General features: G+C 55.2%; 1 protein-coding gene across 1 annotated transcript in view; it reads left to right on the forward strand.

Moving 5' to 3' along the window:
• BICRA (BRD4 interacting chromatin remodeling complex associated protein) overlaps nt 1-25,208 on the forward strand; it is a 74,820-nt gene that overhangs the window by 45,665 nt on the left and 3,947 nt on the right. The window contains exons 2-10 of the mRNA XM_079907264.1: nt 5,648-5,748; nt 7,828-7,873; nt 7,975-8,017; nt 10,014-10,079; nt 12,682-14,646; nt 15,180-15,356; nt 23,061-23,678; nt 23,835-24,015; nt 24,329-24,438. Coding sequence (XP_079763390.1) covers nt 7,833-7,873; nt 7,975-8,017; nt 10,014-10,079; nt 12,682-14,646; nt 15,180-15,356; nt 23,061-23,678; nt 23,835-24,015; nt 24,329-24,438 — 3,201 coding nt within the window. The 5' untranslated portion in view covers nt 5,648-5,748; nt 7,828-7,832. The remainder of the gene's footprint in view (nt 1-5,647; nt 5,749-7,827; nt 7,874-7,974; nt 8,018-10,013; nt 10,080-12,681; nt 14,647-15,179; nt 15,357-23,060; nt 23,679-23,834; nt 24,016-24,328; nt 24,439-25,208) is intronic.

Genomic DNA, 25,208 nt, shown 5'->3' on the forward strand with positions numbered 1-25,208 from the left:
GTGTGTCGAGGAAGGAGAGGGACGTCTAATGTCACCCCTGGTTGAGAACCACTAGTCATGATCTTCCCCAAGGTCAAGGACTGGGTCTGCTTTTGTTCATTACGGTATCCTCAGCTCTCCCCCATGCTGGCCACAGAGCGGGAGATCAGTAAATGCCTTTCTCACCAGGCTGCTCTTCGAACGAATGATTGGGTTTGTTTAACCCCCTGTGCAAATTCATTTGTTCACCCCACAAATATTTAGTGACACCCTACCATGTGCCATGCTCTGTGCAGGCTCTGGGTGTCCCACAGGGAACAAAACAGACAAAAATCCCTGTCCTTGGGGGGGGTTGACATTTTGGTGGGGGAGACAGACAATAAAAACTCAGAGAGACGTATGATTTTTTGATGTTCAAGTATTTTCAAAGTAAAACATTTTCATTTTGGAAAACCACAAATGTGCAAAGTAGAATAGTAAAACATGGACCCCATCAACCAACTCTTTGCCAATTTTCAGTTTTCCGCCACTCTGACAGACCAGCGCTGTCCAAGAGAGCTTTCTGCCACCAAGGGAATGTTCTAGATCTGCGGCGTCCTGTGTGGTAGCCACCAGCCACGTGTGGCTGTCAAGCCCACGAAATGCCGCCACCGTGACCGCGAACTAAATGTTTAATTTCCTTTACACTTTTAAGGTAAATCTTTTTTATTTACAACTTTCATATTCCTCACTGTTCCCTTCTTTTCCCATTTGTTTATTGCAGTAAAATATACATAACAAAACTTACCATCTCAGCCATTTCGAAGTGTGCGATTCAGCGACATGAAGTGCGTTTGCATAGTTGTGCAACCTTCACCCCCATCCTTCTCCAGAACTTGTAGCATCTTGCAGAACTGAAAGTCTGCACCCACTAAACAATAACTCCCGGTTTCTCCTCCCCTGCCCCCAGTCCCTGGCAACTGCCATTCTACTTCCTGTCTCTCCGTCATAAGTGGAATCAGATGGTATCTTTGTCTTTTTGTCACTGACTCACTTCACCTAGCTTAAGGTCATCCATGCCGTTGCCTGTATCAGAATTTCCTCCCTGAATGATACTCCATTGTAAATAGACACCACGTTTGGCTTCCCCGTTCATCTGTTGATGGACACTTGGGTTGTTTCTACCTTTTGGCTCTCGTGAATAGTGTTGCTGTGAACGTGGGTGTATACATATGTCTTCAAGACCCTGCTTTCAATTCTTTTGTGTATATATCCAGAAGTGGACTTGCTGGGTCATATGCTAATTCTATTTTTAATTTTTTGAGGAACCGCCAAAGTGTTTTTCACAGCAGCTGCAACATTTTACGTTCCCACTAACAGAGCACCAGGGTTCCAGTTTCTCCAGGTCCTCGGCAAGACTTGTTAATTTTTGGTTTTTTGATAGTAGCCATTCTAATGGGGGTGAGGCAGCATCTGTGGTTTTGATTGCATTTCCCTAATGATTGGTGGTGTTGATCATCTTTTCCTGTGCTTATGGCCATTTGTATATCTTCTTTGGACAAATAACTACTCAAGTCATCTGCCCTAATTTCATTTCATTAGCTTGAACTTAAATGCGCGTAGTCACACATGGCTAGTGGCTTCCGTATTGGACAGCGCGGGTCAGTATGCCCCTGAACTCCCAGAACTGGATTATTTTGCAGTAAATCACAGACATTTTATCATTTCACCCCTACGTATTTTAGGATGTGTTTCTAAAAGGTAAGGACTCTAAAGGAAAAAAAGCAGAAAAACAAAACCACGATGCCATTGTTATACCTGGAATCTTAATCACAATTTCTCAGTATCATCAGGTATCCAGACAGCATTCAAATTCTGTCTTTCCACTCTTAGTGGGTTCACTTGTGTCTTTCAAGGCGCCCTCTGTCTGCCAGGTTGAGAGCTGCAGGATCCCGGGTAGCCCTGTGCATGAGTGGGCAGGGGGCACGTATCACTGGTTGTGTGCAGCCCATGGTCTCCCATTCAACACTCTGTTTAGCCTCGTTTATCTCACCTAACAAATAGGGTAACAACAGGGGTTTGGAAGGACCCAAGGAGACCTGGTACCTGGCAGTTTAAGTCGGACCATGTGCATAATCAAATGATATGTAAACCCTTCCATATGGTAACTCCATTCTTAGTGTTTTAAGGCGCCTCCGTACTGTTCTCCATAGTGGCTGCACCAATTTCCATTCCCACCAACAGTGCAGGAAGGTTCCATTTTCTCTACACCGTCTCCAGCATTTATTATTTGTAGACTTTTTAACGATGGCCATTCTGACTGGTGTGAGGTGATACCTCACTGTAGTTTTGATTTGCATTTCTCTAATAATGAGCAATGTTGAGCATCTTTTCATGTGCCTGTTGGCCATTTGTATGTCTTCTTTGGAGAAATGACTATTTAGGTGTTCTGCCCACTTTTTGATTGGGTTGTTTGTTTTGTTGTTATTGAGTTGTACGAGCTGTTTGTATATTTTGGAAATTAAGCCCTTGTCAGTCATATCATTTGCAAATATCTTCTCCCAGGCTATAGGCTGTCTTTTCCTTTTGTTTATGGTTTCCTTTACTGTGCAAAAGCGTATAAGTTTGATTAGGTCCCATTTGTTTATTTTTGCTTGTATTTCTATTGCCTTGGGTGTAAACCCTTCAAAATGTGCTCAAGGGCCAAATGTGGCAAAAGGCACCAGGTGGAAAAGCTGGGGCCTGGGGACTTTTGTCCAACCTGACTGTGCTGTGGCCAGAAAGCTTTGGGAGTTGCCACGCTAGGTAAGATTCACACGGCAGCTAAAATGATTGTGTAACAGGATCTGTCGCTTACGAAATACTCTACTGCACCTGAGGATTAAAGGCCTAAGAGCCTCTCCACTGCCGTACGCGAAAATAAGGACTATGATTGTGCCCATTTTACAGATGAGGACACTGAAGCCTAGAGCGGTGAAGTCACTTGCCCGACTTCAGCCCATGTGTGGGGAAGTGGGGATTTGAACTGCTGACTCCAACCCCAGACTGTCACCCCATGCTGGGCCTCTTGGCATCAACCTGATAGCGACATAGATGCCAACCCTGGCACCTGAACGGGGGACCCACTCAGAGGAACCCCGGACGTGCTGATCATTGACAAATGGTTTTCTTTTTATTATGGAAACTTTCAAGAAGACGTAAATTAACTAGAATGGTGTACTGAAGCCCCCAGGTAGCCATCATCCAGCTCTCACAGTTACCAACATTTGCCATGTCTGTTAGCTCTCCTCCCCCACTACAACTCTATGCTGATTATTTATTTTGTACAGTTTTTTAAAGGTAAAATTAACATGCGTTGAATTGACATGTGTTGACATACACAAATCTGAGCTGTGAATTTTTAAACCCCCATGTAACGGACACCCTATCACCATGCAGAGCCTTGCCCTCTCCCCGGAAAGTCCCCCTCATCCATTGCTCTGCTGTGACCGTCTGAATGAAAACACATGGATAACAGATTCTCACAGGCTGGAGCCTCCCACTGGACATTCACCCGCAGATCCCGTTTGGAGAGCCCTGTTCAGGAGACACCCACCTCCTGGCTCTACTTCTGGTCCGACGTTTACAGAACTTGGGCCACACCCAGAGCGTGGGGCAGGGAGGAGGGGAGAACCCACATGCAGCTGGCGGCTCTCACAAAGCCGCCTGGTCCAGGGCAGCGCACCTGGAATCTAGATGGGCCAGGATCCCGTGTTCCAGGGTCTTGTGACAGATGCTTTCTAGATCCTTCTGGGGCCTGGGGCTCTCCATAAAAAGGAGAAGCAGCTCCCGTTCCTCCTCTCTCTTCCATCTGCTCTCGCTTTATCGCTTTTTTGGATCTGAGCTATCCCAGGCATTCACAAAATGCTAACAAAGGCTGTCACCCAGCTTCGTCTTATCTTGACGCTGTGGCCATGTTGGCTTCACATTTAAAAGAGAAACAATATGGGGCTTCCCTGGTGGCGCAGTGGTTGAGAGTCCGCCTGCCGATGCAGGGGACACGGGTTCATGCCCCGGTCCGGGAAGATCCCACATGCCGCGGAGCGGCTGAGCCCGTGAGCCATGGCCGCTGAGCCTGCGCGTCCGGAGCCTGTGCTCCGCAACGGGAGAGGCCACAACAGTAAGAGGCCCGTGTACCGCAAAAAAAAAAAAAAAAAACCAATATGATGAGAGGACCGTCTGTGGGATAGTGGTTAAGGGTGGGGACTCTGCAGTCAGCCTACCTTGGCTCAGACCCCAGCCTGACCACTGACCACTGGAGGGATCTAGGGCATATGGCTCACCGTTCTGAGCCTCGCCTTCCTCATCTGTGGAATGGGGCTGCGAAAAGCACCTGCTTCATAGGGATTCAAAGATGGTGAACAGGCTAATCCGTGCAGAGTACTTAAAACCAGCAGCCACCATCATCGTCATCATCACAGCCACCATCATTATTGTCATCAGGTCAATCCTTGTTATTCGTGGATTCCATATTTGTGAATCCGCCGATTTGCTAACATTGATAACCCCCGAATCAATACTCACGGCGCTTTCCTGGTCACGTGCAGACGTGTGCAGAGCCGTGAGTCTATTTGAGTCTCGCGATGCACGTGCTCCCAGCTGAGGTCGAACGCGGCGACCCTCTGCCTCTCTGTTCAGCGCGAGAGCTATAAACAAGCATCCTCTTTAGTGCCCTGTTGTTTTGCACTTTTGTGCTTTTTGTTGGTGGTTTTGCTCTTAAAGACGGCGCCTCCCGTGTAGGGCTGAAGGGCCGCCCAGTGTTCGTAAGCACAGGAAGGCTGCGATGTGCTCTGGAGAAATCGCACGCGTGTGAGATGGCCCGCCCTCAGGCATGAGTTACAGCGCTGTTGGCCTTGAGCTCAGTGTGAGCGAATCAACGATTTATATTAAATAAGGTGTCTTTATTGTTTTTATTATTTCTAAAATAAATTTATTTATTTATTATTTATGGCTGAGTTGGGTCTCCGTTGCTGTGCATGGGATTTCTCTGTTTGCAGCGAGTAGGGGCTACTCTCATTGCGGTGTGCGGGCTTCTCACTGTGGTGGCTTCTCCTGTTGCGGAGCAGGGGCTCTAGGCGCATGGGCTCAGTAGTTGTAGCACACGGGCTCTGTTGCTCCACGGCATATGGGATCTTCCCGGACCAGGGCTCGAACCCGTGTCCCCTGCATTGGCAGGCGGATTCTTAACCACTGCGCCACCAGGGAAGTCCCAAACAAGGTGTCTTTAAACAGAAACACACATAAACCAAGGGGATATATTGATGGGTTGATGAGAATGGGACCAGAGGCTGGCAGGAAGCTAACCCCGTCTTTCCCCAGGGGCGGCAACTCAGTGGCCATAATCCCAAATTCACAGTGACCTTATGGGACATAAGCACCTCAGATGACAAGACCTGACTGTATTTTGCTATAATGTTATATACTATTGCATGATGTGTGTGTGTGTGTGTGTGTGTGTGTGTGTGTGTGTGTGTGTACACACAGTATATGTAGATATAGTGCGGCGTGTCTGCTTATATATATGTGATAATGTACAGTGTTGTTTCCTGTAGTTTTAAACTTGTATTTGACCTCTCGTCTCTCTGGCTACATCCTTCTCCTTTTCACTGACTGTCCCACTCACAGCCTCTCTCTCATTCTCTCTCCACAGCTGGCCCCCGAAAGGACGCTCCCCACGTCCCCAGCTGGGGGCCCTGCGTAGACCTGGAGTGGACACCCCCTCCTTCCCTTCATGATTCGTTTGTAGCGCAGGTAACCAGCCAAGCATCCCGCTCATTCCCGGAGGGGCCGTGGTCCCCCGTCCACCTCCCCGGAAGGGACGTTCCTTCTTGGAAGAGCCTGGCTCAGCCACATCCTTCAGCCCCTCCCTCTCCAGCCTGGGCCCCCTGGGTCATTCGGGCCGTTCCCCCAACCTCCATGCCATCTGCAGCCAGGATCTCCCTCCCCGCTTTCCGTCTTCTCCAGATTCTCTGCAGATCCTGCCTTGTCATTCCCTAGCCAGGCCTTGCCCACCTTAGGCTGGTTGGGAAGGGCAGGGGCTCGTAGGCCACAGAGCTGGTGACCTGGGAAGACAGTGGGTGTGGGCGGAGATATGAAGCCGGAGAGAGTGTGTTATCTTGCTGCACCGACGCAGCAAGAGCCTTGGAAGGGCCTCTCTGGGGCAGTCCCCGGGGCCAGCTCTAGAGGCGAGGGTGATTGGTGTGTGAGGCTCCGGGGCCGTGTGTTTCCGTTCTAGACTGGGCTTGTTAACCCAGGGCCCACGAAGTGTGTACGTGTGTGCATATGTATGTGTGTGTCCCATGACACACTTCCCCCTGGGAAAGAACGTGTAACGTTTCTGGCCCACATGCATGTTTCTGGCAAGAGGGTCTTTTGCTTTCATCAGACTCTCCAAGGTACTGTTCAGAGAAGACCCTGAACTAACCATGTGGGGTCCCTCCCTGAGATTCTTTGTGTCACAGAGCCGTCGAGGGTAATAGGGGCTGTAGTGGCGATCAGGAAGTTCAGAGAATGCTATTGGGGGTTAAGGGTTGTGACCCAGCTGAGAGCACAAATAAGATTTTGTGTGTGTTTGGCGGGGAAGAGGGGGGCGGTGCACGACAGTCACCATGTCCTCACCATCCCCCTCCCCCTACCAAGAAGAAAAAGAGAGGCTAAGAACTCCACAGCCCTGGACTGGGATTGTGTGTGATTTCTTGTGTTCTGTCTGCGCAGTTGGGAGGGAAGGATGTGTGGGCTGATGGAAGGATAGGCGGATGGGGACTTCCCTGGCGGTCCAGGGGTTAGGACTCAGTGCTTTCCCTGCCCGGGCCCGGGTTCAGTCCCTGATTGGAGAACTGAGAGGATGCAAGCCTCTCAGTGTGGCCCAAAAAAGTAAAAAGGAGGAGTGGGTGGAAGGACGGGTCCGTTTGTGTGTTTGGAAGACGAGGAAGATGGGTGGTTGGGTGGAAGTTTGGAAAGATGGGTGCGTGGAAGCTTGGTGGGATGTCCGGAGCAGTGGTGGTTGGCGCAGGGGTGGATGGGCAAACACAGAGAACTTGTTTTCTCACTTGTAAAATGGGGCACACGGCATCCCTTTCCCATGGGGGCTGAACAAGCTAACATTTGTGAAACGCTTGGGACAGTGCCTGGCGTTTGGTAAGCAGGAGACAAATGTTAGCCGTCCTCATCATTCCGACAGGCTCAGCCCGGCTCCGGCGGTGCCTCTGCCTCAGAGCGCCCACCCTCCTGGTCCCTCCCCCTCTCTCTTCCCTTCCTTGAGAACCACGCTGCATGTGTCTTCCAGGGGGACCCAGAACCCGGGCCCCTTCATGCCGCCTCCCCTCCCTCCCTCCTTCACCCAGTCACGTGTAGGACAGGAGCACAGGCTTGGGGCCAGACTTCTGGGTTCAGGCCTGGCTCTGCCACCTGCTAGCTGGGAGGCAGAGAACCATGGTCTCAGCTCTTCCTTTTACTCATCTGCAGAGCGGGGGTGGCAGGACTCACCTCGAGGGATACTGTGGGGATTAAATGAGCTACATGTGTGTGAAGCACTTAGCACGGGGCCTGCATGTGATCAGGACTCAGTCTGGGTTGATGTCATCACCATCGTCATCAGATGCTGGGGAGAGAGAGGGAGGAGGAAGAGGCAGCTGTCTGTCTCTGATCAGGAGGTTCTGGTACAGAGGGCACCTGCCCCACCCCTACCCATGCCCCTAGACTTAAGGGGACAGAAACCCTGACCCCTCCAGGGGTCTTGGCCCCAGGGAATGGTCCTTGCAGGGAGGGTCCTGGCACGCTGCCGACATCTAACTTGTCTCCCTTGCCCTCTTCCCGCCCCGCCCCGTCCAGTGGCGATGGATGATGAGGATGGGAGATGCTTACTAGACGTGATTTGGTGAGTAATGGGCTCCCCACCCCACCCCGCCCTCCCCCACCCTCTCCCTCCCCTCCCCTGTCCCTCATCTCCTCAAATGTCTCTCCTCTCCTCTCTTTCAGTGACCCTCAGGCCCTCAATGACTTCTTACATGGATCTGAGAAGGTGAGTGCTGGGGCAGGGAGAAGCATCCCCAGGGCAGGGGCCTGTGGAATTGGGAGCTGAGAGACGCTCCCCCCTGATTCAGTAGACATCTGCCCCTTGCCTTCCATGAGCCAGGCCCCAGGGTTAGGGCAGAGAGTGAAAGAGCTGGCAAATCCCTGCCCTCACTCCATACACATCTCCTTGGTAAACAGAGCAACCAGAGAGCTAATAAAGGTGATGGTGGGAAGCACCATGCAGAGCAGCATAAGAAATAATAGTGTCACTTGCACAACAAAAGAGGTTTAAAAGAAAATGAATGGGAGGCAGAAGCAGGGGCTTCTCTAGCTGGTGTGAACCTGAGGGATCAAAGGGAGGTGCCCATGGCACTCTGGGCAGGGGAAGGACAGGTAGGAAGCTTGGAAAGTTTGAGAAAGAAGGCCTGTGGGGCCGGAATGAAGGGGAAACTAGAAGGTGGTAAGACTGGAGTGGACAGAAGTCACCAGGTCATGAAGGGCTTGGAGGACCTTGATTGAGGAGTTCAGACTTTATTCTGAACGTGACAGGCAGTTCTGATGGGTTATTAAGCAGGAGAATGCCACATTCTGTTTGCACTCCAGAGAATGGAACAAAGTGGGGGAGAGTGGATGTCTGTTGAGCCATGAGGAGCTGTATCAGTCACCTACAGCTGCATAACAAGTTATCCCATCCCTTAGTGACTTAAAAACAACATTTGTTAGAGCTCTCAGTTTCTGAGGGTCAGGAACTGGGGAGTGGCTTAGCTGGGTGTCTAGCTCAGTGTCTACCCTGAGTAGCAGTCAGGATGTTGCCTGGAGCCGCTGTCATCTGAGGGCTTGTCTGGGGCTGGAGGATGTGCTTCCACAATGACTCACTGCCGTGGCTGTTGGCTGGAGACCTCAGCTCCTCACCATGTGGGCGTCCCCATAGGATTGCTTGAGTGTCCTCACAGCATGGCAGCCGGTTCCCCCAGAGCAAGTGACCCAAGGGAGAGAGCCAGGAGGAAGCTCAGTGCCTTTTATGACCTAGTCTCCAAAGTCACACACTGTCACTTCCGTCATACTGCATTTACTAGAAGCGAGTCACTAAGCCCGCCCACACTCACAGGGAGGGAACGGAGCTCTGCTCCTTGAGAGGGGATGTATCACATAATTTGTGGAGCGGAGGCGAGTGTGGAGTGGAGGTTGGTGGCCTGGGCCCCAGGGCAGGCACAGGAGCAGGTGCCAGGCGCTGGCTCTGGGATCTGTCTGGGAGGCAGAATCACTAGACTTGCTGGTGGATTAGATGGTGAGGAAGAAAGAGCATCCAGAATGCCTCTTGGACTTGACCTGAGCAGCTGAGTGGGTGGTGGTACCGTTCTCTGAGACTGGGGGTTCGAGGTGGATTGTAGAAGTCCAAGGGCGGCTATTGGATATACCAGGGTTCTGGAAGAAGATCAGCTGGACAGAGACACTGGGGAGGCTTGGCTGTGGACAGACATTCATTGGGCGCTTGGGGCCTGTTCTAGGCATTGCCCATGTCTGCGGGAACGAGACAGGTCCCTGTGCTCCTAGACACGGGAACAGCACGCACATTAGGTGCCCGGGTGGCAGGGCGTGCCGGGTGCTTGGGCTGGGCGGTGGAAGGAGCGACTTAGTAGGAAGGGACTGACAGTTGTCGGGAGGACGTGACAAAGGTGACAGGCCCTGCCAGATGTGTTACCAAAGACGCTTGAGCAAAGCCACAGAGGCAGGATTCTAGAGTTCAAGGCAGGCGTGTCGGGAGAGGCTCGGACTCAGTGCTGGGGTTGCCTCGCATTTTAATCTTGCAGCCAAGCCCCTTTCTTTGGGGCATCTTTTCTGGAGGCGGAGTTTCCTGTACCCCTCGAATCTCCCCCTCAGCCCCCCCACCTCGTCTTTGTCTTTTTGTCACATGTAACCCTAAATTGGTTTTTGTTCTAGAGGTGGGCCGGCCCACTGCCCAGCTGACCTTTGACCTTGGGTGGGGGCGGGTCTTGTTGCAGCTTGACAGTGATGACCTCCTGGATAATCCCGGGGAGGCCCAAAGTGCCTTCTATGAAGGTCCTGGGGTAAGTGGCCCGGGGGCTCGGGGCCTGTGGTGGCAGCCAGTGGGGGAGGGGAGAAAGGGTCACACTGTCCCCTTAGGCACTTTGCCGGGAGGGGGTCAGGGGGCAGTCACTGAGAAGCAGTGTGGGGTGGAGGTGAGGCCGGAGTTGCTGGACCCCCAGCTGTGCCCTCAGGCCCCTCAGAGAAGGAGGTGTGGTCCTCAGTCCCTGGCCTTGGAGGGCAGCTGCTACAGAGGTGGTACAGAGGCAGAGGCTGGCTGTGGAGTTCACAGTGGGCAGGGCGGGGGTGGGGGGTGGGGGTCCTGTCCCGGCCCAGCCACGGGTGGAGTATGTGACCTGGGGGAAGGGGATCGACTGTTGTGGATCTCAGTCTCCACCTGGAAGAGGAAGGCTGGGGTGATGAGCAAAGCCCCGAGCGGGGAACACAGTGGACCTCTATCGAGCACCTACTGTGCGACGGGCCATTACTCAGTGCCAGCCGTCCCTCCCTCTTTTTCCTCTCCTGTGGCCTCTCCCCTCCCCACTTCGCTCCCCATCCCTCCCCCTCCTTTTTCCTCCTCCCCCCCTCTTCTCTCTCCCTCCCGCTCCCCCCTCCTCCCTCTTCATCAACATAACTATCAGTTACCGAATACCTATCATATACCAGGCCCTTTACAGTAATTTTCATTTAATCCTCGCAACAACCACAGTAACACTCCAAATACTTTATCTGGCGTAATATAAATGACTAAATCCAGAACCCAACAAACAAACCTTATGTTCGTGTTATTACATTTACATGTTATTTACATTACATTACAATAACAATACGCATTATTCTTACCCATGCCGTCCTCTTTTAATACCCATAACGTCCCTGGTCAGGTTCTCAGTACCTCCTGTATGTGACGTCAGTGAATGTCACGACTGTCCTAGGAGGCGGGTTTGGTTATGGCCATTTAGCCGTTAGGAACTCAGAACTGCCTGGTCCTTGGTTGGGGGCTGAGCCGGAGCCCCATCCTGCCAGGCACTGCCCTCCACTCCGCAGCAGGGTGACCCCTTTCCCCGGTCTGGGAGGCAAGGAGGGAGCAGTGCCCACCTCACTGGGCTGTTATTAACAACAACATGGACAGTAATAATGACAGTAACAACGCTAGATGTTTCCCGTGTGCCAGCCAAGAGCCAGGTACTGCTCTGAGCCCTCCGCTTGGATTAACTCAGAATCTTTCAAACTACAGGTGTTGTTGTTCTTTTTTTTTTTTTTTTTTTTAATTTATTTTTGGCTGCGTTGGGTCTTCATTGCTGTGCGTGGGCTTTCTCTAGTTGCGGCGAGCGGGGGCTAATCTTCGTTGCGGTGTGCGGGCTTCTCATTGCAGTGGCTTCTCTTGTTGCAGAGCATGGGCTCTAGGCATGCGGTCTTCAGTAGTTGTGGCTTGCGGGGTCTAGAGCACAGGCTCACTAGTGGCGCACGGGCTTAGTTGCTCCACGGCATGTGGGATCTTCCCGGACCAGGGCTCGAACCCGTGTCCCCTGCATTGGCAGGCAGATTCTTAACCACTGCGCCACCAGGGAAGCCCCCGAACTACAGGTTTTGATCCATTACCTGGTCAAGTATCAGTGGGTTTCCCATGCCATTGGCATGATTATTACTTGTAGAATATTTGCTCAAAAATGCGTGCATGTATCGATTACACACTCGTGTCCTGGATTGCCATCCCGGAAAGCATTTAAGAAACATCAGGTTCGGGACCTCCTTGGTGGCGCAGTGGTTGGGAGTCTGCCTGCCGATGCAGGGGACACGGGTTCGGGCCCTGGTCTGGGAAGATCCCACGTGCCGCGGAGCGGCTGGGCCCGTGTGCCACAACTGCTGAGCCTGTGTGCCACAGCTGCTGGAGCCCGCCCATCTAGAGCCTGCGCTCCGCAACAGGAGAAGCCACTGCAATGAGAAGCCCGCGCACTGCAACGAAAACCCAACGCAGCAAGCAAGCAAGCAATCAATCAGCCAGTCAGTCAGGCTCATGTCGCGCTGGGCACCAAGTGAGGCTCCCGTCCGGTAGCTGCTGCCGCTGCTGCCTTTAACAGAACCGCACGATCTTTTATCTGAAACCTTTGGGGCCAGGCTTGTTTTGGAATTCAGGGTTTTTCAGATACTGGAAAGGTGATGCAGAATATGTGTGTGCGGCATGTAACATAACACACTCGCTTTTCTGTGGTCGGACTTAAGGCGAGTCACATTACGTGGGTGAATTATGCCTTTCCCTCAGAGCATCACCTGAGTTCCGTTCAGGATTTACAGCCTACAGTTAGCAAAACGTTTGTGGTTTCCAGAGCCTTTCGGGTTTGGGAATTGCAGATAAGTATTACGGGCCTGTACGGCTGTTTAGAAAATGGTTTTTATTACATTCTGCTGACGTGCGCAGATGGGGAAACAGGCTGGATTAGCAAGCCCCAGGTTGCCCAGCCCAGCCCTGGCAAAGCTGGCATTTGAACCCGGGTCCAGCCACTTCTAGGTGGAAGGTTCTTCCTATCCCTGCCGCCCTGACTCCGAGTGCCCTTTGCTTCCGCGGTGCCGAGCCCGGCCCCTTGCTAACCTCGGCTCTCTCCTTCACACCTTACCTGCCTCCAGCTCCACGTGCAAGAAGCTTCTGGCAACCACTTGAACCCAGAGCCCAGCCAGCCGGCCCCCAGCGTGGACCTCGACTTCCTGGAAGATGATATCCTGGGCTCACCGGCGGCGGGGGGCGGGGGCAGCGGGGGTGCCGACCAGCCCTGTGACATCCTCCAGCAGAGCCTCCAGGAGGCCAACATCACCGAGCAGACACTCGAAGCCGAAGCCGAGCTGGACCTGGGCCCCTTCCAGCTGCCCACGCTGCAGCCTGCGGATGGCGGGGCTGGCCCAGCGGGGACCGGAGGGGCTGCCGCCGTGGCCACGGGGCCCCAGGCCCTCTTCCCGGGTGGGGCTGACCTGCTGGGGCTGCAGGCCCCGCCCACCGTGCTGACCCACCAGGCCCTGGTGCCGCCCCAGGACGTGGTCAGCAAAGCCCTCAGTGTCCAGCCCTTCCTGCAGCCCGTGGGCCTGGGCAACGTGACCCTGCAGCCCATCCCAGGCCTTCAGGGCCTGCCCAACGGCAGCCCCGGGGGCGCCGCGGCGGCTACTCTCGGCCTGGCTCCCATTCAGGTGGTGGGCCAGCCCGTCATGGCACTCAACCCGCCCACCTCCCAGCTCCTGGCCAAGCAGGTGCCCGTCAGCGGTTATCTGGCCTCGGCAGCTGGCCCTTCAGAGCCAGTGACCCTGGCATCGGCCGGCGTCTCGCCGCAGGGGGCTGGCCTGGTCATCCAGAAGAACCTCCCTGCCGCCGTGGCCACCACGCTCAATGGGAACTCGGTGTTCGGAGGGGCGGGAGCCGCCACGGCCGCGGCCAGCGGGGCGCCCTCGGGACAGCCGCTGGCGGTGGCCCCGGGCCTCGGCACGTCGCCACTGGTTCCAGCGCCCAACGTGATCCTGCACCGCACGCCCACGCCCATCCAGCCCAAGCCTGCCGGCGTGCTGCCCCCCAAGCTCTACCAGCTGACACCCAAGCCGTTCGCCCCCGCGGGCGCCACGCTCACCATCCAGGGCGAGGCAGGGGGCCTCCCACAGCAGCCCAAGGCCCCCCAGAACCTGACTTTCATGGCGGCGGGCAAGGCCGGCCAGAACGTGGTGCTGTCGGGCTTCCCGGCGCCCGCCCTGCAGGCGAACGTCTTCAAGCAGCCTCCCGCCACCACCACGGGCGGGGCCCCGCCGCAACCCCCCGGGGCCCTGAGCAAGCCCATGAGCGTGCACCTCCTGAATCAAGGCAGCAGCATCGTCATCCCCGCCCAGCACATGCTGCCGGGCCAGAACCAGTTCTTGCTGCCCGGCACGTCGGCAGTCCAGCTCCCCCAGCCGCTCTCGGCCCTGCCGGCCAACGTGGGCGGGCAGATCCTGGCGGCCGCAGCCCCCCACGCGGGCGGACAGCTCATCGCCAACCCCATCCTCACCAACCAGAACCTGGCGGGCCCGCTGAGCCTGGGCCCTGTGCTGGCCCCCCACTCCGGGGCCCACAGCGCAGCCCACATCCTCTCGGCGGCCCCCATCCAGGTGGGCCAGCCAGCGCTCTTCCAGATGCCCGTGTCGCTGGCCGCGGGCAGCCTGCCCACACAGAGCCAGCCGGCACCCACCGGCCCCGCCGCCACTACCGTCCTCCAGGGGGTCACTCTGCCCCCCAGCGCCGTGGCTATGCTCAACGCCCCCGACGGTCTGGTGCAGCCCGCCACCCCTGCCGCCGCCGCCGCTGGGGAGGCCGCGCCTGTCCTCGCAGTGCAGACGGCGCCCCAGGCGTCCCCCGCGGTCAGCACGCCGCTGCCTCTGGGCCTCCAGCAGCCGCAGGCACAGCAACAGCAGCAGCCCGCACAGGGCCCTGCCCCGCAGGCCGCCCCGGCTCAGGCCTCCACCCCCCAGCCCAGCCCAGGCCTGGCGTCCAGCCCGGAGAAGATGGTCCTGGGGCAGCCGCCCTCTGCCGCCGCCACGGCCATCCTCACTCAGGACTCCCTGCAGATGTTCCTGCCCCAGGTAACCAGGGCTGCCGGGCAGGGGCGGGGGGTCTGTGTGGAGAGGGGCCAAGAGCTGGAACCGGGTGTGGTTGAAGCAGCGGGTGGGAGGGTCCTGTGGGTTAGGGAGAGCGTCTCAGACATGGCCCCCCTGCTCCAGGTCCCCGAGGAGGAGGCCTGAGGGTGACAGGGCCAACTGACTGACACAGAGACAGACAGACAAGGAGAGTGACTGGCTGACAGACTGCCCACTTGCTGGAGGGTTGGAGAGGGGTCACACAGAGACAGTGGCTGAGACATGGACGGACAGATGGGGCAGGAGAGATGCACATTGGGGTGGAGCTGGAAGACGACTCACGGGACTGAGGGTTCGGAGCTGCCCCGGGTTGTGGCCTCCTGGACCCTGGGGCTCCCTCCCAGCCCCCGGCCTTGGTGCCCCCCAGCCGGTTCCCACCACCCGCTTCCCTGGTGCATCAGTGGGGGCGGGGTGTCAGGGTGGGGAGGCCGCGGGTCCGTGGGGATGGCCTCTGACCCTGTGCGGGCTGCCTGTTTCAGGAGAGGAGCCAGCAGCCCCTCTCCACAGAGGGCCCCCACCTCTCCGTGCCCGCCTCGGTCATAGTCAGCGCCCCGCCTCCCGCCCAAGACCCAGCCCTGACCACCCCCGTCACCAAAGGAGCTGGCCTTGGCCCTCAGGCCCCCGACAGCCAGGCCTCCCCGGCGCCGGCCCCCCAGGTAGACGAACCCCAGCAGCCTCTGTCCCAGCGCAGACCAGCCCTGCCCCTCGCCCCCCTTCCCCGTTCCCTCCGCTCGCTCCCTGGCTGCCCTGCCTGCCTCTCTGTCTCGCTGGCTTGGGAAACGGTGCTCTCCTTGGCTCCCCAGATGTTTCCTGAGGGTCTCCGGACAGTCATGGATGCTTGAGACCACACTCTAGTCAGGGACACGAGATCCACACAGCAGGAAATGGATTAGGTCCTCGAATGATCATTTTCCCATCTGGGTAACTAATCTTCAGGTAGCTCACATTTTAAGGAAGATACCAAGAGGTCTAGGTCAAAGCCCCCTCTCCTGCTTTCCCTCCCAAGGCAGTTTCTGGCACTCCTTTCCCACGCATAGACGAGCAAAATGACAACTGGATTCCTTCCCTTCCATTTTTACCAAAGTGATAGTGTACTCTGCATGCATTCTGCACCTTTTATTATTTAACAGTTCATCTTGGAGACTGTACTTCATTCTTGCATAGTATTCCATTGTGTGGAGGTACTATTATTTATTTAATCAGTTGTTGTTGGGAATTTAGATCACTTTTGGTCTTTAGCTGTGGTTGAGCAAGGTTGCAAAGAAGAACTCTACATGTGTCTCTTTGTAGGATAAGTTCTTTAAAAGGAAATTGCTAGGTCTAAGAGCAAATGTATTTGTAGTTTTGACAGATATTGCCAAATTGCTCTGGAGTGTAAATTGGTTTAACAGATTATCAGCAATATATGATCTGTGCCTTTTTGCCCTCACCCTCAGCAATATTGAACTTGGCCGATCGGATAGGTGAAAATACTCTCTTGTTTTGTTTTAATATGCATTTTGTTTTACGGTAAATGAGGCGGGGCAGGTTTTTATAGATTTAGAGCTATTTGTGTTTTCCTTTCTACGGAATTGTCTGTTCATATCCTTGGCCATTTTCAAATTTGGGGTTAATGGTCATTTTCTTGTTGATTTGTAGAAACTCTTTACATATTAGAGAAATTAGCCATTGTCTCATATAAGTCATTAGCACATCAGCATTTGAGAGGATGGATGTTGTACTCCTTTGAAAAGGACCAGTGGGTGGGTGGATTAGGGTAGGCAGGAAGAGGAGGGAATAACATAAGCGAGGTCCAGGAAGGCAGAAATCGGCTGGGCCTTGGCCTTAAACAGCCATGATTTCATTCTCAGGCTCTGCTACTCACCATGTGACTTGAAGCAACTAGTTTCTTCATTCCATCAACAGTTGTTTAGGGAAAGGGGTGCACTACGTATGTGTCAGGCCTTGTGCTAACCCTGGGCGAGTCCCTGTAACTGCCGAGCCTTGATTTCCTCATCTGGAAAATGGGAATAATAGTTTCTTTATAGGTCTGTTAGGAGAAATAAACCAGTTAATATGTGCTTTGCACAGGGTAAGCACTCCATAAATATTTGCTATTATTATTATCTTAGCTATTGTGTTTATGGGTCAGTCCAGAGGGACATGGGGCCAGGATGTCCTCAGGTCATCTCTACCCAGAGAGGAAGACCAGGCAGGAGTAGGGGAGGGGCGAGGGGCCGCCTGGCCCATGAGAGACTCAGGTTGGAAGCACTGTCTCTAGAGTGGTCGGACCAGGCCTGGGTCCCTGGGGCCAAGGGCAGTCCCCTCTCCGAGCCTCACGAGCTCCCGTCCTCAGCTGGAACGTGGGGCTGGTAGGAGCCCTTTTTCTGAGTGCTGTGGTTGAGAGCCAGGCCAGGGCACACGTGTACTCTGCCACTTTAAAGTTGCACACCCTGCAGGTACTTGTCTAGACTCGCTCCTTGGGTGACCAACCAGCCCAGTTTACCCAGTACCGAGGAGGATCTCGGGAGACGGGACTTTCAGTTTTAAAACTGAGACGGTCCCAGACAGACCAGGACAAGTTGGTCACCTTCCTGACTCCTCCCGGCCCTCCCTTGCCACCTTCCCTGCGTTGCATTTCTCCATAGCACTGACCACCCTCTGACCAGGCCGCCTGTTTTCCCTGTTAACTGTCTTCACTGTAACATGAATGCCTCTCTGTAACGTATACGCTTCACTATAGCGTAAAGTCCACGAGGCAGAGAGTTGTGTGCGTTCAGGCCCTGCTGTCTCCCCAGCGCCCAGAACAGTGCCTGGCCTGCAGCAGATGCTTGGTGAGCATTTGTAAAATAAATGAGTGGAGGAAGGAACCCAGCCACACATACGAGCACCCGCCCGGCGCTGAGCAGCCCACCGCGAGAGCAAAGGGAGAGCCATTACCGATGGGCACTAGGTGTGCCTTGAAAACCACCGTCCCGGAGAATTGTTGTTAGGGGAAGTTAGGAACAGGGACTCTGCTCCCGACCCTGCCACTTACAGGCTCTGTGCCTCAGTTTCCTGACCTGTCAAACGAGGAGGATGATAGTGGCATCTACTTCATAGGTTGTTGTGAGGGATAAATAAGTTAATGTATGTAAAGTGCTTGAACAGGGCCGGGCATGTTGAAAGTCCTGAAGGCGTGAAAGAAGCCGGGTGAATTTTCCACGAAGGGCCAACAGGAAACATTTTAGGCTTTGCAGGTCTCTGTCATCATAGCCTAGCAGCAGTTCTAGATCTAGATTCTAGATAAATGAATGAGCATGGGCGTGTTCCAATAAAACCTTATGTATGGACACTGAAATTTGAATCCCCTGTCAGTGTCCCAAGTCAGAAAATATTCTTCTTCTTTTGACTTCTTTTCAACCATTTAAAAATGTACAAAAACTATTCTTAGCTTGCGGGCCATACAGAATGGTCAGCTAAGCGGGTGGCAGGCCAGATTTGGCCTCTGGGCCATAGTTTGCCAACCCTTTTGATGTCTTTATTTCATTACGTAGACACTCAAGGCTTCATTTATTCAGTCCCCTATTCATGAATACTTAAGGTGGTTTCCCGTGGAATTGGTAACAGACCACACTCCCCTACGTATTCTTGTATCAGGCTTTGCACATGCATGAGAATACCCGTAGGGGTAAATTTCTAGAAACAGAATGGCTGGACCAGAGGGTATACAGTTGGCCCTCCGTATCCACAGGTTCTGCGTCCCCAGATTCAGCCAACTGCGGATCTGAAATACTCGGGGAAAAATATTCCGGAAAAAGCAACATCGGCTTTGCTGCGCTCAGACAGCTATTTACATAGCATTTACATTATATTCGATATTATAAGCGATCTAGAGATGATTTAAAATATACGAGAGGACGTGCATAGGTTATATGCAAACACGGTGCCATTTATATAAGGGACGTGAGCATCCTTGGATTTGGGTATCCGAGGGAGTCCTGGAATCAATCCCCGTGGATACAGAGGGTTGACTGTAAGTGCTTCCCAAGCATGTTATGGACCAAACCGGTTGCTCCTCTGTGAGGTCTGTGCCAGTGAAGGCCTTCTCCCACGGCTTCCTCAACCCCAGATCAGCAGCCGACTCACTGCTGGCCAGGCGGAAAAATGCACTCCTCCTCCTTCGCTTCTCTCTCATTCTCTGCGTCAGTCGAGCATCTTCCCATCTCCTCACGGGCAGTTGGAATCTCTCAGTAAACAGTCCACTCATGTGGGAGCTTAAAAAAAAAGTGATTATAAAAATAATTTCCTGCTTCTTTAGAGCATTTAGAAAATACAGAAAAGAACCAAGAAGAAAAACAAATCACCCACAATATCAGCATGCAGAAGCCACTGGTAACATTCTTGGTATGACGTTTCCTTTCGGCCTTGCTTTTTTTTCTTCCCATCCATTTAAAACGTTTGTCCTTTTGACATTAGGTATTATAGTCCCATGGTTCGATCATGAAAAAGCATTTTTAAAGTACGGGGAAAAGCATCCCACCCCATGCCTGCATTCCCAGCCCCCGGCCCTTCCCCGTAGCCTCAGCACTTACTTTTTGTATCTCCTTCCAGCTCTGTGTATATACAGCCTCGTGCAAATACGGGTTTACATTTCTCTCTCTCCAGCAGGTAGCACGTTATCCACTTACTTGGGCAGCACATGGGGAGTTTCCTTGGTCCTTTGTTACAGAGGAAAAGTATTCCTCTGTACAGATAGGGATGGGTGAGCATTCATCCCCGGAAGTGCTGTCCTGATGCACGATAGACCACGTCCAGGCTTTGGTCCTCCACACAGAGCTGCAGTAAACAACTCATCCACCTGTCATTTCCCACATGTGCAGGCGTATCTCTCTGGTCACTTCCTGGAAGCCTGTTTGCCGCTTCAAAGCACAGGTGCACTTAGAATTTGCACAGCTGCTGCTGAATTGCATTCCTCTGAGGCTGTAGCAAATGGTGCCAGTGTAGACCCCCAAAGGCAATGCACGAGTGTCTTTATGAGACATACGGCTTATTCCTAATGCGATGCCTGAACATGGTTCCATAGGGTGTTTTGATTTGCGTCTCTCTTATTACAAGTGAGGTTGAACATCTCTTGATACAGTTCAGCCTTTTGTGTTTCTTTTTCTGCACACTGTCTGATCATCTTTTTTCTCACTGCTTGTTATTATTTGTGATTTCTAGAGGCTCTTTGTATATGAGAGAGATGAGCTTTGTCTAGGCTATGAGTTGCAACTCTTTCCCCCAGTATGTTGTTTGGTTTTTGACTTGGTTTGGGGGGAGTGTGTATTTATCTCTGTATTTTTAATGAGGATGAGATTCTTTTTTTAATTTTTAAACTTTTTTGGTTACTTTTTAACTTTTCTCTTCTTTCTTTATTTTTTTTCTTTTTTTTTTTTTTTTGGCTACACCATGTGGGATCTTAGTTTGCTGACCAGGGATTGAGCCCGTGCCCTTGGCAGTGAAAGCACGGAGTCGTAACCACTGGACCTCCAGGGAATTCACTAAACTTTTCATTTTAAAATCATTTCAAACATACAGCAAATTTATAAGACTAGTACATGGGAATAATACTCATGAGAGTTCTTTACTCTCTGACCAGATGTATTGGTTGTCTATTGCTGTGTAACAAATTACCACCACCACCACCACCCCCAAATGTAGCAGCTTGAAACAACAGACGTTAACTTATCTCACATGGTTTCTAAGGATCAGGAATCGGAAGCAGATTAACTGGAAGGTTCTGGCTCGTGATCTCTTAGGAGATTATAGTCAAGGTATCAACCAGGACTGCGGTGATATGAAGGCTTGACCCGGCTGGAGAATCTGCTTCCAAGATGGTGCACTCGTGCAACTGCTGGCAGGAGGGAGGGCCTATGTAGAGACGAACTGAGGCTGAGGCCTCCCCGAAGGGCAGCTCACAACATGCTCTACAGCTGGCTTCCCCCAAGTGCCTGATCCAGCAGAGAGAGCGCAAGAGAGCACCCAGGATGGCAGCCACAGTCTTTTATAGTATAACCTAATCTTGGAAGTGACGTGTGGTCGCTTCTCCTGAGTTCTCTTGGCCGCTTTTGACCAGAGACCAACCCTGATACAATGTGGGAGACTGGATCCGAGGAGGCGGGGATCGCTGGGGGCCGCCTCAGAAGCCGGCTGCCCCGCCACGTTTACCCACTGTAAATATCTATCTGGCTGCGATCGCTCTAGCTGTAGCCCTCTCAGCATGTCTACTTTTTTTTTTTTTCCCTGACTCATTTGAGAGTAAATTGCAGACATCATGCTTCTTTACCCCTTAATATTTTAGCATAGTATTTCAGCCCTTGAGAATAAGAGCATTCTCTTACTTGATCACAGCAGAGTTATCAGATTCCGCAAATCTAGCCGTGAGACAATACAGTTGGCAAATCCACTGTCCATAATGCAGTCTAGCCAGTGGTCCAGTGACCGCGTCATGGACCGTTCTCCTTATCTCCCTTAGCATCTGGCACGGCTGTGTTGCCACTTCACCAAACCCTCGGAAGCCTGTGCTTGGGGGGGTGGGGGGAAGTGTCGAGTGGGCCGGCTCCCTTCGCCCTTACTCACTTCAGCTACTCACCTGCTGCCGCCATTGGGTTTCTTCTCCTGTTTTCTCTAGTGTACATAGTCCCACAGTGGCCAGCCCTGTGAACGTGCGCCTGAATGCCCCTTATCCCAGATTCCTGGAGGGGGGATTACCAGGTCAACTCGAGGGTCTTTCAAAAGCACCAGATCAAACCGCCTTCCAGAGGGTTGTCCAGGTGACAATCTCACCAGCCCCTTGAGAGCCAAGGTCCAAGCTTCTGATACCTCCTTAGAGGTGGCAAGCCTTTGGGGACAGAGAGAGTGGTTGATAGGTTAGCTGGTTTTTTAACTTTGAATTTGAAGTTATGCAGGGCCAAGCCTGGAGGCTTAAAAAGCAAGCCATAACTCCGGAATTGTCAGTTGGCCCACTTTGGGGGCTTGAAGCAAAGAGCCCGAGCTCTGGAGCGTGGCAGCCGTGGGTGGCCTTGGGCAAGTCCCCCGAGCCCTCTGAGCATGCGTCCTCCTTGCTCAGCTTGGAAGTCACTCACTGGGTGGTGTAGGTAAGCCAGGGAGATGACGAGCACCTGTCCAAGACTCGACCAGTACTTTTGGCTCCCTGGCCTCAATTTCTCATCTGTGAAATGGGTCCAATATCATCACAGCTCTCGGGACCGTGGAGAGACCACACGAGTGGGGTACAGGTTCCCAGCCGTACGCGCTGGATCAGTGTGCACCGTCACTGGGGCACAGTGAGCAGAAAGGCGCCGCCAGCACAGTGTCAGGTACCCGGTGGTGCTCGCTGGTTCAACAGTAGCTGCTGAGGTTACGGTTCTTGGGGAGGTGGCCTCTGAGGGAAAAGAGTGCAGAGGGCTGAGGCGCTGTGGCCGAGGTGTGTTGTAGGCGAGGTCACTGTACGTGTTACAGAACGAGTGCCCGGATTGCGTGCGCAAGTCTGACACATGAGTGTGCACACGCACGCACACACACATGCACGCCCGTACCTGCAGGCTCACGTGGCTCCCAGGTAGGCGTGCAGCCACGGCCACACAGGCACACGGAGGCAGCGGCCACGGACACTTAGAAGGGGACCCGTAACTCATGGGCTGGTGTCCAGAGGGGCCTGACCCTGACCCTCAGTTTCAGTCCTTACCCCTGCCTCCCTGGATCCCCTAGTCCCCAGCCGTGCGCTCCTCGGCCATCAGCCCCCCGCCCCAGTATGCAGCCACAGTGTCTGTGCTGCTATCTGTTTTCCTGGGTTAGCTGGACGGTCGGGCCAGGGCCGGCGGCTGGAACGCTGCCCCCTCCTGGCCACCTCCCTCCCCCCCTTGCTGCTGTGCTCGTGCTCCCCGGCCCCCCCCCCCCCCCCCCCCCCGCCTATCCGCTGGGCAGCTGGCGTAGTGCCCCCGCCGCCGCCACTGCTTCCTATGCTGCTACCCCCAAAGCCTGCAGAGCTCGCCTTCATCTGGGGGGACTGGGGGGGCACATGGGGAGGGGTGTGAGATCGGAGGGCAGAGGTGTCGGGGGATGGGGGGGATGGATGGAAGGCGGAGGTGGGGACAGACAGTGTGGGGGAAGGTGGGGGGCGGATTGAGGGAATGAGGTAGGTGGACGTGTGCAGGGCTTGAGGGGGGCGGGTGGAGCGGTGAGGTGGGGAGTTCAGAAGTGAGAGGCGGGAAGGGTGGTGGGGTCCTTTCAGGACAAGGGGTGGCTAAGAAGCGGGGGTTTCTGGTGGGAGCGGCCGGGGTCCCCAGTGTCTTGGGGCAACGGGAGCCAAGGCTGGTTCTGACCCCGCCCCCTCCGCTCTCCCTCCCTCCCCTGCCCAGATCCCAGCGGCGGCTCCGCTGAAGGGCCCAGGCCCCTCGTCATCCCCATCACTACCTCACCAGGCCCCGCTGGGAGACAGCCCTCACCTGCCCTCCCCGCACCCTCCGCGGCCCCCTTCCCGCCCGCCCTCCCGACCCCACTCCCGCCCACCTTCGCAGCCCCAGAGCTTGTCCCGGCCACCCTCAGAGCCTGCCCTGCACCCTTGCCCTCCGCCCCAGGCCCCCCCCACTCTGCCTAGCATCTTTGTCATCCAGAACCAGCTGGGCGTCCCCCCACCTGCGAGCACGCCGGCCCCCAGTGCCCCAGGCCCACCGCAGCCCCCTCTGCGACCCCCCTCCCAGCCCTTGGAGGGGCCACTGGCCCCAGCCTCCACCTCCTCTGTCGTGGCCTCCTCCTCCGAGACGTCCTCCAGGCTGCCAGCCCCCACGCCGCCCGACTTCCAGCTCCAGTTCCCCCCTGGCCAGGGGCCCCACAAGTCCCCCACGCCCCCTCCGACCCTCCACCTGGTCCCCGAGCCCGCCGCGACCCCCGCCCCACCTCCTCGGACCTTCCAGATGGTGGCCACCCCCTTCCCGGCGCTGCCCCAGCCGAAGGCTCTTCTCGAGAGATTTCACCAGGTAATCGGAGGAAGGGACCGGCCCCGCCCGCCCCGCCCCCCCTTAAGTCCCATCGGAGCCCCTGGCACTCCATGGCTTTGTCTTCGCCCCCAGCCCTGGTTCCTGGCCGCCCCCACTCCTAGCGTGTGCCCCCCAGCCACCTGTCGCCCTCCTCAGGTGCCGTCCGGAATCATCCTCCAGAGCAAGGCTGTGGGCGCCCCCGCCGCCCCGCAGACCTCCGCCAGCCTGGGGCCCCTCGGCAGCCCCACCGCCTCCGGGCTGGTCAGCGGGCAGGCCCCATCTGGGACCTCCACCGCCCCCAGCCATGCCCCGGCCCCGGCGCCCGTGGCCACTGCAGGTAGGGGAGAGGTGGCCCACGCACGAGGGCTGGGGGGCCCGAAGGTGGGTGGATGGGGGGCTGGGGGCCGGGGAGGACGGGCTAGGGCAGAGCCTGGGGGCATGAGCCCAAGGGGTCGCCCAGACCTCCCAGGACAGGGAAGGTGGAGGAGGAAGGGCCGTCTCTCCAGATGTCCCTCCGGGGGCGCTCCCTCCAGGGCTGACACAGCCACTGAGGCCAAAGAAGCAGAGAAGTGAGGGGTGCAGGGTCGCGTCTTTGGAGGCACCTTCGCACCAGTGACCCCTGAGTCCTGTCTGCCCCACCTCGTCCCCAGGCCTCCCTCCTCTGCTTCCCGCCGAGAGCAAAGCCTTTGCCAGCAACCTCCCCACCCTGACTGTGGCCAAGGCCGCTGCATCTGGGCCAGGGAAGTCCTCCGGGCTGCAGGTAAGGGGCCGCCAGAGTGGAGGGCTAGGGCCCGAGCGACATCGCCGGGAAACCGGGACGGGGACCGGAGGGGGGCAGGGGTGCTGACCGGCAGACAGAGACGAGCAGATGAGACACAGCCTGGCGATGGGTGGGACACCAGGACGGTCTGGGCGGGGCGGGGGGGCCACACGGGAGACCGAGATAGTTGGACAGAGACCCCTCCCGGACACCAAAATGACAGGGTGATGATAGGAGAGATGGCCTGAGTGAGAACCCCGACGGTCACTGGGGACTGGAGCAGGTGAGAGATTGACTGTAGGAGGAGGGGCTGCATGGGCTCGGGACAGGTGGGGTGAGACCCTAGATGGAGGGGCAGGGCGGGGTGGGCAGTGAGACACTGAGTCAGACAGAGACGGCGGAGATGGAGGGGGGAGGTTGCGGGGAGAACTAGGATAGTGGTACCCAGGCTGGAGGGACGAGACAGGGAGTGTGCGGGGTCTGGGGGAGACCGAGGCGGAGACCAAGATTCGAAAGAGCTTGAGAGGGAAGACCGGGCATGAGCAAGGGAAGTCAAGAGAGAGATTTAGGCAAAATGAGAAGAGTCTGCAAATCAGATGCCGGACAAGGACGAGGGATTCGAGGGCCATTTGGTGGGCAGGGAGGGAGACACCAGGCGGAGGCCGAGAGACCCAGGCCGGATAAGGGGCTGGAGGGGACCCAGGTGGAGGGCGCCGAGGGCTCGAGCCTGCCTGTCACCCTCTCCTCACCGTGTCCAGCCCGGGTCTTCC

The sequence above is a fragment of the Stenella coeruleoalba genome, assembly GCF_951394435.1.
Source record: "Stenella coeruleoalba genome assembly, chromosome: 20".
NCBI lineage: Eukaryota > Metazoa > Chordata > Mammalia > Artiodactyla > Delphinidae > Stenella > Stenella coeruleoalba.